Source organism: Neophocaena asiaeorientalis, unplaced genomic scaffold (assembly GCF_003031525.2).
Source record: "Neophocaena asiaeorientalis asiaeorientalis breed wild unplaced genomic scaffold, Neophocaena_asiaeorientalis_V1.1 scaffold119, whole genome shotgun sequence".
Lineage (NCBI taxonomy): Eukaryota > Metazoa > Chordata > Mammalia > Artiodactyla > Phocoenidae > Neophocaena > Neophocaena asiaeorientalis.
In genome coordinates, this window is record NW_020175821.1 from 9,043,791 (window position 1) to 9,058,625 (window position 14,835).

At 42.4% G+C, this 14,835-nt stretch overlaps 1 protein-coding gene across 2 annotated transcripts in view; it reads right to left on the reverse strand.

Moving 5' to 3' along the window:
* The window catches only part of FMN1 (formin 1), a 397,250-nt gene that overhangs the window by 17,359 nt on the left and 365,056 nt on the right, over nt 1-14,835 (reverse strand). For both annotated transcript variants that reach the window (XM_024732506.1, XM_024732507.1), the window contains 2 exons: nt 14,240-14,291; nt 9,249-9,398 (listed from right to left, as the gene is read on the reverse strand). In XM_024732506.1, the coding sequence (XP_024588274.1) occupies nt 9,249-9,398; nt 14,240-14,291 (202 nt within the window). The remainder of the gene's footprint in view (nt 1-9,248; nt 9,399-14,239; nt 14,292-14,835) is intronic.

Consider the following 14,835-nt stretch of genomic DNA (forward strand, 5'->3'; position numbering starts at 1 on the left):
CATGATCAGTTAAAGCCAATCACTCTGCACTTGGTAGACGAAACACCCTGAGCCGCCCGGGCGATTTAGGTGTGGAGTGAGAGGTAACAGCATTGCGTTTCCTTGTTCGGGGAAAGGCGTCTGGGAGGCAGCCTGGAAACTCAAGCCGGCCCTGGGACATAAATCTGCAAGTTTAATTGCAATGCATTGCTTGTCTTTGGAAGACATTTCCAATCCTGATAATGAAGACATGCACGTGCTCGTAGATGCCAACTCCCGCCCCCGCTCCCACCTTGGTTTTGAAACCTTTACCACCTACCAAGTCTCACCAAAAACTGGAACTGATCAGAGCCTGTTTGCAGGGGTGACTACAACGAAAAGGGGGAGGAAGCAGGGGAGATTGGGTGGAGCAGGCAGCCTTTCTGGCGCCCCTCAAAGCATACTACCCAGGCAGCCCCCTATTCCATCTAGTCTCTGCCCAAGGCAGGAGCTGTCAGGAGTCCCACAGATAAGCAACTTAGAAGTATTCTAGCGGAATGAAGGAGACTTACTTTGGGTTTCCATTGCTGTCTGCCAGGCTAGGGAAAGAGCGCATGGACGCATGCTCTCAAAGGTTCTTATGTGAGCTCTGAAGAGGTGTGAGGCTTGACACAGCCTGAATCCCAAGGACCTTCACTCCCTTTTCTTTCTTTCTTTCTTTCTTTCTTTTTTTTTTTTAAGACAAATTGAAAGTAATACAGGCAAGAACAGAGAAGGTGATTGTTTTACCCCATTAACTAGTATTTCTTGTTTTGAACATGTCTATCCTCTTTAACCAAGCTATAAAGATTTTAGATACTTGAGCAAAAGCAACCCATATGGGATATGTTTGGGGAATTGTACCACCAAAGTCTAAATAAATAAGATCTCTCATCTATCAGCAGTAGACAGCAAATTCTGTAATCAATTTCAACGTGGCAAACGAAAACACCGTGACTGTTTATTTGTTCGACAAATAATAATTGAGCACTCACTACGTATAAGGAAATATAAGATGCTAGAGAGAGAACAAAGAAGTATGAGGCATTGCCCTTGTCTTCTACAGCTTATGATTTGAGGGGGAAGTGTCCATAAGAAAATGAATGAAAAAGAAATCACTAATGCCCAAATTAAAGAGATAGTAACCATCTCCCCCTGCCCCAGTTTTGGAGGAAAGATAGCTCACAGAGATTGGGGAAAGCTTTATGAAGGAGGCATTGTGATCGCCAGATTACACTCTTCCAGAATAGGGTCTCACAGCTTGTACAGCACTTAAGAATGAACAGGTATTTTGAAAGTACGTGCTTAAATCAAGCTGATTAAGTGGTGCACATTTATGTTATGGGAATGCAAAGTGCAAATGAGATGAGAGACGGTGTGTACTCCGAGAATGCACAGGAAACACAGCAATTAGGCTGGCCCCTGAGATCATACTATGTGATTCCTCCACAATGTGTGTTGAGCCTTCCAAGCCCAGGCCTTTGCCATGTGATCTCCAAGGTGTCCTTACCCCTTTCATCTCTACTTAGCTGACTGAATTCATCTGCTCCGTCCAGCTCATTTCCCACCTAAAACCACAGGAAATAAGGGCTGGAAGAGACCTTCACCATCACCTGAGTCTAACAGCTCCTAAACTTGGCTGCCTGTAGTAAGAATCCCTTGGGAGGATGAACTTCTTCCTCCCATCTCCAAAGCTGACCTGATAGATTTCAGCAAGGGATGAAGCCAAGGTATTTACTGAAGCAACCAAACACAAAATGTGTTCTTACTCATCCTCTCTACAAGGAGCTTTCTAAAACTGCAGATCCCTAGGTTCTAATCCTCTGGGATTCTGATTCGGTAGATCTGCTCACTTTTTTACAAAGCTCTCCAGGTGATTTGGAAGACCTGCCAGACTGGGGAGCAGCTGACATCCAACATTCCCGTACTGGCTTCTGAATCCCTTCTACAACTTCTGTGGAGGGTGGCCCCGTTGATGGCTAACCATCTTCCCAAAGCCCTCCCCGGCCTCCTCATTCCTCAGGAATCATTTCCTCCTCCAAACTCACACTGCCCAGGATCTTCAGTGCTCAGTACTATGTCGTGAAGTCCTTTCTCTATCAGTAAATAATTAGCAGGCTCCGTGCTGGAGAATGCACCATAGAAGATACGATAAGGAATGGGTTTATGTCCTAAAGGTGGAAAAAGACACGTAAAGTGCTAAAGTAACAAGTTGGAAGGAATTAAGTGCAAAAGGATTGTAAGAAAAATATGCTATCCGAGACCAGAGAAAGATGTAATTCTTTTACTTAGGAGTATTTCAGAAGATTTTTAGGGGAGAGGTTTTGGAGGTCGCCCTTAGAAGATGACTATGTTTTGACCAGCAGGAAATAACTGGGACAATGCCATGTAAAGAAATTACCCAATGAGAACACCAGGCAAGAATGTGTAGATGTGAGAAACACTGAGTCAATATCATGGGTATGTGGGGGATGAGGATATGGGAAATGAGGTTGGAAAGTGAGTTAAGGCAAGTTTTTTTGGAGGCTCACGCTCTAATTTGGGAGAAATACAGAATACTTGTAAAAGCTCAAGCTTTAGTGTCACATAAGACCTAGGTCATTATCCCCATTCTGTTGCTTAGGAGTGAAACTGTGATGTTGGTAATTCGTTTACTCTCTCCTCTGCTTACCTGCACAATAGGAATACGCTTTTTCAGGGCTGTTGTAAGGCCCCCAAAGTTAATGAATATAAGTACCAATCATGGCTGATTTTCTTCCCTTTATTTCAGAACAGAATATGCTGAAACAGGATATGTTCAAAAAAACAGATGTGATCTAACTTGTTTTAGAAAGATAGCTGGATACAATATTAAGGGCCAATGAAGAGGAAATAGAAAAACTATAGGCAGAGAGAACAGTCAGAAGGGTGTAGCAATAATCCAGGTGAGAGATGAGGTCCCGAACTAGGCAAAGCCACCGAGAAAACAGGATGAAAAAGAATAACCACTAAGGAGGCAAAACTGAGAATTCTGTCAGCCGCGGGTGGAAAGTGAATCTTGGAGCATTAAAGACAGTTCAGGTTTCCAGCCTGCCTTTGGCTACTAGGAGGAGGAGAAGGGTGCAAATGAAATTTAGGGACCCTCAGAGTAGGCATACTGACTTGCAGATGAAAGTCAGGCAGCCGGTGGGAACGTTTAGCGTGAAGTCGGAGATCTAAGACTTAGAACTAAGAGGTTGTTTCTGGGTAGGAGGACTTGGCAAAGAGGTGACAGGTGAAGCAATGAGAATGGTTGGGATTAACTAGGGATAGAGTACAGAGCAGAAAAGAGGAACAGAGATCTGAACCCTGGGGAAGGTCCACACTTAAGGAATAGAAGAAAAAGATGAACCGATGAAAGAAATAGAAGAGTGGCGGTCACCTTTGCAGAAGGAAACCCAGAATACCCTCAGAGCATCTTCAAGATGGAAGAAACTATCATCAGTGTCAAAAGCTAGCAGTGCCAGGGAGTTAGCTGTCTGATTTCACAAATGGGAAAGGTGGCAAAGTCTGCCAGTAGTCTCAACATCCATTTCTTCTGCTCCCTTTAGTAATGGAACCCATGAGTCTTCAGCTGGGCCCATGGCTCCCAGATAAACTTGCATTTCCTGGTCTCCCTTGCATATAGCCGTGAGACTAAGTTTTGCTCAATGAAATATGTGTATCTTCCAGGTCCACCCCCCTTTAAAGGAAATGGTGTGCCCTCCCCTTTCTACTGGCAGGAACTCAGCAGCAGTGGTGCTGGCAGACGTGATGTGAGCCATCTTTACACTTGTGAATAAGGACCACACCTAATGATGGTGGCCACAAGAGAAGAGGAATCTGGGTTCTGAACTTCTAAACAATTTATACTCAGATTGTTAGGCAAAAGTAAAATAAATTTTTCTTGTTTAAGCAACAGTTACTTTGGTCTTTGTTATGGCAGCCGAGGCTTTATTCTTACTGATACAGAAAGGAGTGGATGTGTGTTATGGAAAAAGAAATGAGGAAATGTATATAAACTCTTCTTTTAAGAAGATGGAAGGAACAGGAGATCGCTAGTTTCCAGAGGAAAGAGGGTCAAAAGAGGTGTTTTAATTTTTAAGAATCAATGATCCCATAATTTTTACCATTTAGAAGTCTACTATCCCCTCTCCTTACTCATGGCATATTTTTAATTCTGCAGAAGTAGTTTTAAATTCATTGCTTGGGAAATAAGTGGGTTTTATTCTTTGTGATTACAATAATCACACATTCTGTTTATAAGTTAGCTTGTTGGGACATTTACTGTTTGTGTATTTGTACAGAACTGCCTTCAAATGTGACTTAGGAAAATTCAAAGTTTTGCCGAGTAACTTGGGGGTGATTATTCGTATTATTAAAGGGGTCCTTTAAAATATGAAGCTTCTTAGCAGTTAAGTGTATATAACTCATTTAACCACATAACAGAGGGTTAGGGTAACTTGTTAGACGTTACTGTAATGATCATGATTGAATAAATAAAAATTTTAGTTTATGGAACTTTTTCCAGGAATAACTATCATATAAAGAGAGGAATTCCTGCGATGTCTACACTGCAATCAACGGCTTCTTTGTGGGTTGAGTGATGGCCTCTCTAAGTTCCCAGCTCCTGGTCCTAAAGTGACCTGAGCAGTGAGCCCTGAGTACAGCTTTGAGATAACTCCACAACAGCTCTGCTGTCAAGGGTATGGCAGTTGCAAAATTAACCATAATAACTGCAACTAATACACCTAAAACAAAAACTCTGTTGTTATTTAGCTGAACTAAAAACCCCCAAACTAACCATCCATTCCCCCATGGTGTAAATTATGGTTATGTATATAATGAAATGTCTTATTTGCCTTTCACATAAAATTCACCAAACTCCTTATTCACTCATTATTTATCCATTATGGGTTTTTAAATGGTACTTTTAAAGTCTGCTTTGGCTCAGGGTTGAATTATTTGCCAAGACTTTATTCCTGGAGTCATGAGCCCCCTAGGACTTCTTTACCTTTTGCAAATTCATAGCTCATTTTGTGGGGAGTAGTCGTTTGTGGCCTCTGTGTGTGCATGTGTGGGCATATGTGGGGAGCAGTCTTAACATATTCTAAATAGTGGAAAACGTCATAAGGAAGGGTTGTAATCCCAGAATAAACAGGAAAAAAAAAAAAAAAGAAAAAGCAGAAAATGAGTAAAGAATAGTCACTAAAGGTAGCAGCAAAAATTAGGTTATCTCCTTGCAACTATGCATATGCTCGAATAATCTGTTGATTTAATAGGTGGAAGAAATGTGTGTTGCAAAAATTCATTGACTGGTTTGGCTGTCAAGAGACACAAATACAAAACTGCATGAAAAGGTAAAATTGAGGCAAAGCTGCCTCTCAGAATAAAAATCTTGATGAACTTTCATAAACCAGTAAACGCAATGTTGGATGCAGATGAAAATATTTTTGTGTGTATACTTTCAGTTAAAAAAATGTGGTCGGGCTTCCCTGGTGGCGCAGTGGTTGAGAGTCCGCCTGCCGATGCAGGGGACGCGGGTTCGTGCCCAGGTCTGGGAGGATCCCACGAGCCGCGGCGCGGCTGGGCCCGTGAGCCATGGCCGCTGAGCCTGCGCGTCCGGAGCCTGTGCTCCGCAACAGGAGAGGCCGCAACAGTGAGAGGCCCGCGCAAGGAAAAAAAAAAAAAAAACAGTGGTCTTCAAGACCAACCTTAGTATTTTAGGGGAGGAACTGGGAGTGTAAGCCAAGGAAGCTGTAGACATTTACCAAGTCCAAGAGGACAGTGAAAATTCTCCCTGCCTCCAAATCTCTTCCCCACTCACCACCAGACCTTGGCTTGGAATGTCTTTCAGCATAATCCCCTATGAGCTCAAGAGCAAAGGTGAGGGGCGTTATCTCAGAAATAAAACAGTTTCTCAAAATGTTAAAAAAAAAAAAAAAGTAGTTTCTAGATTCACAGAGATTTTGAGCTAGAAAAGATCTTAGTGAACATTTGGTTCCTGCTTCATCCCAATACATACATTTTACAGATATGATATTTGGGTCCTCCAGGCAATAAGTGACTGGCCCAAGATCACAAAGCAAATTAATGGCATAAAAATGCTGGGTTTCAACTCTCTCTCTAGAGGTCTTTTTTTACACTACTGAGCACTGCCAGTAAGTACTCAGCAGGGGTAAGAGAAGGACCTGGTATACTTCACTGGAGGATGAGTTCTAGTACTAGGGGCGCCATGAGGACTGAGTGGGTCACAGACTGAAGGTCTAGGGAGCGAGGCGCTCTGGATTTGGGCCTAGACTCAGAAGTTTTCTATTTTGCCTAATATTGGCATACGCCAAGCAAAGTTGCATGCCGTTAATATACCATCATACAGTAGCCTGCTCTTCTACTGAGAATTAATCTGCGGGTAAACCATATCCCCAGTGAAATACTATGTCTGTTCTACTCGAATACAGAATTGTGTCCTGATACCGGCTTAATAATAGGGGGTTTATCATTCATTTTCAAGGCACAAGCACATTGGACGTTTTTATCAGTCACCTGTACATGATCAGACATCGTTCTGGGTCTCATGAGGGGTAGCTGTTACCCTGCTGTGGAGCTGCATCATTTCGATTTTGCATCAAGCTAATGTGCGTCCCTGGAAACCATACTAAACAGAACAAGAAGTAAATATTCTCTATCCCTTAAAATTGACCTCAGGTGACCTAAAGGAGTTTTCAAAACTTCCATTTCATTTGGAAGTGAATCTGTCTCTTTGAAAATACTATTATAGATCCTTAATTTTTCTCAGTGATTTTTGGGGTTTTAGTTGGCCTTCAAATACCTCTCAAAATCAAGGGGATGAAATTCCTTTGGATGAGATCCCAAACTATAGTTTTTTTTTTCCCCTAATAATTATAAGCTATGAGGTTTTCATTTGATTATGAATTTAATTTTTGAGGATGTCTTCATATTATCTTATGCTACCTCCTGACATTTAGTGTTTTGGAGATTTGCTGGAGAAGTACAATAAAAAATGACACTATCAAACATCATTAAATATGGGTCAAGACAAAGCAATCATATTGTTTATCATTTGGTTGTAATAGAAGAATTCAATTCGCTTATTTCACCACAACGAATATGTGATTCCAATCGTTTAAAAGCTAAAACCCTTAGCAGATAGAGAACAACTGAAAAAAATCCTCACTTCACGAGAAAACCCTTGGATATTAACCAGTTTACTGAACTGGATGAGCAGTAATATATATAATGCGCTAACATTTCTTAACAAAAAGATTTTTGTAAACAAGCTGCTTCCACAAATACTTTATGAGCCATCATTAACTTTCAGAGATGTTGATTTAGGTTGGAAACCTTGGTGATCCATCTCACAAAGCACGGCTGGAATGAAGAAACCCCTGAAATTGCTAAATGAGAAGACCTGAAAAGGGTCCCGGGAAGTCATGACCCTTTAAAGGTGTTGGTTTACAGAGTGTGAAGTAGGCAATTCACCAGCTATACCCAGGAAGCAGCACAGCAAGTGCCCATCACTAGGAATCAGAGAACAGGTCATTCTGAAGGGTGGTTGGAACCACCGCAGGCCCACAACAAGTGTGGTCCAACTTCTGTGATAGGGAAAAACTCCTCCATTTGGAATACGGTTCACGATTTCAATAGAAGATTATTCAATTCATTACCGTCTCTTTTGGTTTTTTGGGACCATTTTTAGGGCTCCAACAACAAGGACAGATTCACTAAGGGCTAGGATCAAAATCTCAGGTGTAAAATCTTTAGCAAAGGCTGGAGATTCAGGGCCCTCTGAGGGGCTCCCTGGCCTTCGGGTGTGGACGTGGAGAGCTGACTGGCCAGCCGCTACCTTGTTAGAGAGAGAGGAACGTGGCTCTGTCACTTTTCCTCTGAGGCTCACAAAACACAGAAGCTTATTTTAGCTTCAAGGGCTAAACAAGAGATTGCAGGGTGAGAACAATGAGTGGGATGTCAAGATTTTTAGGGTTGTTTTTTCCTGTTATTATCAACAATCCATTTTCTTAACGATGTCACTTAACTTTTTTCTCTGCTTCATTTTATCCCTATAATGGATATACTCAGTTTAACTTCCAAGTTCCAAAAGAGTTAATGGTGGCAAGATGTGTTGATAAATATTTTTAAAGCTCTTTGACTTCCTTAGAAAGAAAGCAGGCTTGTGAAAAAATTCCCTGAGAAAATATTTAGAGATTCAGTAAGACTGAGTCAAGAAATCTCTAAATTATGAGCCCTTAAAAGTAGCTTTTTAAGGTAAAACATATTAGTGTACTGTGTGTGTGTGTGTCTGTGTAGATATATTATGTGCATGCCGTCTCTCTGATTACAAAGTAAAGAGCAAAAATAACTGTATTTTGGAATTTCAGGTCTCAATGTTTAGTGAGATATAGACGCTACAATTAAACCACTTCCCTTCATTTGTAGAATTTGTCTCCGACTCCACTTTGAATGACACTCTCGTACATCTGTTCTGCAGGAGTAGTAGCAAGACCTGTTTGAAGTTTAAATCCATGACACCCTTTGTAGAACTGTGGCAACCTGATCAAAACACTGCCCAAGCAGAAATGCTTTTGTGTTCTGATCAACAGGGCCCAATTCAGTCTCTGAGGAGAACGCGCGCACACACACACACACACTCTCCCTATATTCAGGGCCGAGGTTTTCCTTCTACCCCCAGCTAATAAAATCAGGAGGCTGCAATGAGGCGAGCGGCACGCAGTTTGATGTCCTCAGCAGGATACGGGGAGTCAGAAGTGGCGCTGTAAATCCAGAGCGGGGCTTCAACACCGTGTTAAGTGTGGCCCGACTCTCAGAGATTTCCCTTTGATGCAAGTTCAGTATATTAATGGGAAAAGCATTCACTTTTATTTGTCTGTACTGTCTGCGACAGCAAGGCTGCCTCATTTAGCCTGGGCCAACATGAAAATACACAGAAAAGCAATCTGCTGCTAATTAGCACAGCTCCCCTTTCATTTACTAGCTAGTAATTGGAAGGGGTTAAGAAAGTGTAACTTATCAGATCACGTGAGTGTATTTGCTTGTGCGGAGACAGCAAGCCTCCCCCGAATTTCCCTATGAACTCTGAGGCAGTAATCCTTCCTCAACATCCACTTGATCTGAAAGGCGATACTGACACGGGTGAGGTGCACACACTTTGTTAGGTTTGAGAGGGAGGTTTCCTAAGACCCCCGAATGGGGTGTTAATCAATCTATTAGAGCCTTACCTTTCTTTAGATATGTTTTTACTCTCCCGTTTCCAGATTGTCTTGAAGTCACTGCAGAACTCATACCACACCATAAACACGTAGTTGGGTGTGATCTCCTTCTCACCAGACTTTGGCTTCATCCCAAAATATCCTACTGTTGTTTCAAAACTGCAAATGTAGAGAAAAAAACAGTGAGGTAGAGGGTGAGAGGCTGTCAACGCTAATACCCATTAGGGGAGGAGAGGGGACACCGGGAGAGTTTCTCCCACACGCTTCGCTTCTCTTTAGCACAGAAGCCCAGGCTTGAGTCACTGCGGCTTATCCTAAGCCTCAGTAAGACCTACGTGTTCAAGCCAATTATCTAAGAAATTTAACATGACTGGGGATACTCCTGGGCACATCTTATCTGTATAAAACCAGGATGTATGATTCCAGGGTGTATGTAGGTAAAACTTTTGGGGTTTGTTCTTCATCTCAAATCCGTGTCATTTACCTGCTCTTTGTGTTATGTTGAATGATTACGTGGAACACTAATGACATGTTGGTTCTGTATCACCAGCAGTGGACAGTTAGAGAGCCCACGGGGAGTCATCAATCTGTTGAGTGCTTCACAGAAAATCAAGAGACTGTTCTGTCCTTATTCTGGCATCTGCTGGCTTTATAATCTTGGGTCAATCATTCAACACTGGGCTCTCAGTTTTTTCAAGGGTAAAATAAGAGACGTAGACCGAATGATATTTAAGAAAGTTACATTTTAAAGCTTGATGTGATACAGGAATACAAACCATCAATGTACAAAAATACATATAATTGAGGATATAGCAAGGATTGGAGGAAAAACCATTTTTGATCTTAAAAAATGATCTTTAACCCAGTCAGAAAAGAACCCAGGTTTTACAAGGGTGATTCCCAGATATCACTAAGAACCTCCTGACCTACCCCTTGGAGGTTCATTCCCAGATGACTACCCAGGCCTCCCAAGCAGCCCTTCTTGGAGGCACTAGCTTGGCAGCAATTTATAGCTCTGCCCTCATTCCTTCTCCCCACCCACTCCAAGCCCCACAAGCTCATTTGCCATGAGCAGGAACACTTAAATAAATGGGCCCCTTTTCTAGGGTGTTGGAAACTAATCAAAGCAGGAACGGCTGGCCAGGTTTATTACTCAATGCTCTATCATCTGTTCAGACACAGCGTTGTTTTTCTTTTTTTTTTTTTTTGTGGCCATCCTGAATACTGAGTTTCTAATGGAACGCTATTCAACGGCGATTGTAAAACCCTGAAGCCCCATTACTGTTATGGAGCATACTTTCAACTCAGTCTCAGTTATTGGGCACTATGTATCTCATAAGATTTTATCACATTTCACAGATGAACTGTTAATTGATTCCATGGCTATGATTAGGTGAGATCCAAGCTGGAGCTGCAGCTCTGAGTCCCATAAATTCTTTGTGCTTCTGTAAATAATAAATCTGTTTTTAATGCAAATTAAAACTACTGGTCAGGGAATTTTGGCTCCCAGTTATTAAAAGACTAGAAGTGCATAGGTGGAGAAAGGCAATAATTGCAGTAATTTCTTGAGGGACTTCTCTTATAATTCCAAACACACATATTTTGGAGCAAAACCAGAAAGTAGCAATGTCCACTTTTGCCCAGGCATGACTCCTAATTCTGTGGCAGTCAAAACGCTGAATATATTTTTTATTTCATTCAAAATGAAAATTACATTGATTGTAGCATGGAAATTCGTAAGCAGAGAGTTCTGTAACCTAAAGGAACAGGCCATGAATTTCTTATGGAGTCACGGGCCTTTAGAACTGGAAGGGACGGACCTGTCAGTCTGTCCAATGTTCCCATCTTACAGCTGAGAAAACAGAGACCCAGAAAGATGGAGTGACCTTATTCATCAGCAGAGTTGGGTCCCCTGATTCTCCGTGAAATGTTTTCTCTGCTCTACCCACTCCCTGTTGTTCATACTCACTGACCCAGGCATTTAAGAAATAAAATAGTCATGTTTTGGTCTGTTTCCACGTTAGACACCGTTGCCACCTAAGTCATACGTAATGTGTGTGACCCCCAGCAAAGCACATCATTATTCTTGTCTCTTCATTATGTTTACCTTCAACACAGAAACATATTTACTTGCGCAACGAATAGAGAAGAGAAAGTCTTCACTTTTAGTTTTCAGAGGAGCAAATTATCTTCCTATTTTCCAGGAGGACATAGTGAAGAGCACAGAAACTCCGCTCACCGTGCTTCAACGCCAGCAGTTCCAGCGTTATTTGGAGTGTAGACTGAGACCAAGACGTCGCAAGGATGGTAGGGTTTCAGAGAATGACAGAGTTGTCTGATGGGTTATCACAGAGCTTGAGAAAAGCACGTCATTATCCTGTGGGCCACACTTTTCCCAGCTCTGAATTGAACTATGTACCCTCACCACCTCTCCCCCGGGGAATCTGGGAGGCCCTGCTTGCTAACCCTCAAAGAGTATGAAACCTAAAGGAAACAGTGAATTTCAGCATTCCCCCCCCATGTGTTTAAGTGAACCTCTCCAGGAGAACCAAAGCAAACAGAGCTGCAGAGAGGATGGCCTGGCTTTGGCACTCTGCAACTTTAACAGAGTCACTCGGAGGATGTGTGTCTTATTGGATTTCCCTTTGTTCCAGGAAAAGCCAAAAGCTAGAATATGAACCTACAACTATCTGATAAGGTCTAGACGACGTTCCTCCCCACTCACCCAGTCCCGCTCCAAACACAGCTCTCTTCCTTTCAAATTTAATTTTGATTCACAGAAGACTGATTATTGAAAACCGTCTGAAATTCGGGCATGAAAACGGCTGTTAGTTGGCAACAATATTAGAATTTTCTCCAAGAGACAAAGGGGCAATCGTGCTGTTTGAAATTTCTGTTTCTCAGCAGATAACTAAAATAGCTTTCAACATTGAAAAGATTTATTTCTCATCATACGTTGTGTTCTATAAAACTTTTCTGCTTCACTCTCAACTGTTCCCTGACTCCTTTTCTCTCTGCTGTAATTCCTTGTCTGATTTCTATCTTTTCGATTCAGCTAAACATTTTGAGAGTTCAGCCAATGATTATATCAAAGAGCCCACGGCAAAGGGAACGGTTTTACTTTTGCAGTGTTGAGATGCCAGGGCGGAACATATCGGCTTATTGCCCCTCATGCATGCCTTTAGAAACTGCTGAGGAAAAGCAAATATTCCTTAGCCTCAGAGTAAATTGTTTCTCTTGAGAATACAACATAAGAATTTCCTAAATCTCACTCGAATGTTGCAACACTGACCACCAACCTCCTTCAAGACTGTAACCAAACAACTGTGGTTTCTACGTTAAAGATGGGATCTAACATATTTCATGTATGACATGAAAGCTAGACTACCTTCACCACAAAGTCATGGAAAACGCTGACAACCGAAATTTATGACCCCCCCCCCAGCATAGCTAATGCACAGCACCAACTTCGGCCCCTCTCACACGGGCCCCCTTTTCCTGAAGCAAGAATCCTGAAGAAGAATTAGAAATTTGACATCCACCTTAGAAGGTGAAATTCTGCTTGGCCTGATACCCATGTGTTGATGGTCCTTTTTATGCCTATGGGATACGTCTATAACACAGACACACCAGCTTGACACACCGACGAAGGGAAGCTTACTACAGGGATAATGTAAGCTCTATAGGGGATAAGGCCAATAAAGGGGCACAAGCTAAAAATCTATAAACAGAATCATGTGATTGTCTTGGTTGTCAAAGATTACCATGCAGAGATGATAATCAGGACCAAGAACATGTCTGCCCTTAGAAAGATGCAAGGTTTGCCCTCGCCTTGCTTCCTTCTGCATATTTATTCTACTGGCACTTACAGCGGGAAGCAGGGCAAGATGTCAGTGTCTGTCAAGGCAGAACAGAGCACTGACTATAGGCTTTCAGTACTCTCGGAAATTGTGGTGAGACGGGAGGAAAAACGTTCATTTCTAGAACTTGTTCACCTGCATTGAATGAACTCCCCTCCTCACACATTTGTAAAGCTCATTTTCCCTTATCTACTGTTTCCTGTCCTTATCTCTTATTTAATTTTCTTGTACTTGTAGAACTGGTCCCAGCAAAATTTATCTCAGTTCTCAGCCCTGAATATGAGAAAGCCTCCGTGTATTCCCCCCTCACCTTTCTAAGAGGGAGGGAGAGCCAAGCTGACTAACCTGGCCAACTGAAAAAAAGAAAGACCCCCATGAGGGATCACAGCCAATGATTACTGGGCTCTTACCAGGTGAGGTGGATGGTTCCGCTTGGGTGTCTATGAAGAGAGGGAAGAACATAGAAGAGGCCTGAGGTAGGTGGGAGGGTGAATAGAAGACCTCTGGGGTCTCTTCCCCTTTTCTGTGCACATACAGAGGGAAGTCCCTTCTCCCCATTTGTCCCTTGTTTACAATATCCTCCATAATGGTTTAATCTAGTTGTAACACTAAGAAGGATCCCACTGTTCCCAGCGTCCGTGAAGTGTTTAGGAGCAGAGTAGTGGAGGAGAGGCAAACAGATGGAAATGGTGTCCTTGACTCCTGAGGCAGGTGAGTCACTTCCGGATGATTCCCTGCTTCTTGAGGAAAACTATTGCCAAGTCCTATTCCTGGAGCTTTCACTCTAGCTTCCCCTAGACTCTTATTGCTGCTGGATGCGGAGTCTTAGCAGATGGGGTCAAAAGAATGGCTAGTCATTCATTTTGCTAAGTGAGATGAGCCAGTCATAAAAGGGAAACATTCTGTATGATTCTGCTTACATGAGGTACCTTAGAGCAGTCAGAGTCACAGAGACAGAAAGTAGAATGGTGGTTGCCAGGGGCTGAAGGAAGGAGAGAACGGGGGAGTTATGGTTTAATGAGTACAGAGTTTGCCTTCAGAGAAGATGAAAAAGTGCTGGAGATGGTGTTGATGGTTCTTGATAATAACAAAAGAATGGCTAGGCAAAGAAAGACTTGGGGCCAGTTCAGAGCTGCTTACCTTTTCTGTGCATTCTCCAAGTGACTTTCTTCCACTGTATGCTCTTTTTTGGCTGTGAAAGAAATAATTATGGTTAAAATAGTATTTTCTTCCAGCATATCCTTTGTGTAATCTTCTTTGATTATACCCATTCATTATCAAAATAAATCCGAATTCAGGGGTTGGAAGGCCCTACCACGTGTCCTGGCAATTGTACTCAATTCGCTACATCCACTACCACGGCTTTCTTGATAACAGCTATAGCTAATGGTGGCCATATAATTCATGGTTCTCTCTGGGATAGTTCTGAAAGGGGGGAATATCACTAATTACTCTGGGCCAAGGCTTAAATTGTAACATACCTGGCCAGACTGGATCACGTGGTCAGCCTAGCTATAGCTGGTCTCTTTGGGAGCCTTGGCATGTGCTCAGCACTCCCCCTTCCCCCACAACAACCACTACCACAAAATAAACCCAGTACCACCTGCAGTAGTTCTGCTCAGATTCAAAGGAATTCACTGTAATCCTTGAATACTCTGTCTCTACACCCATGGTCTAGGGAAGCCTATGGTCTCTTTTCTGAGAATGTTTTTTTTTTTTTTTTTTTTTTTTTTTTC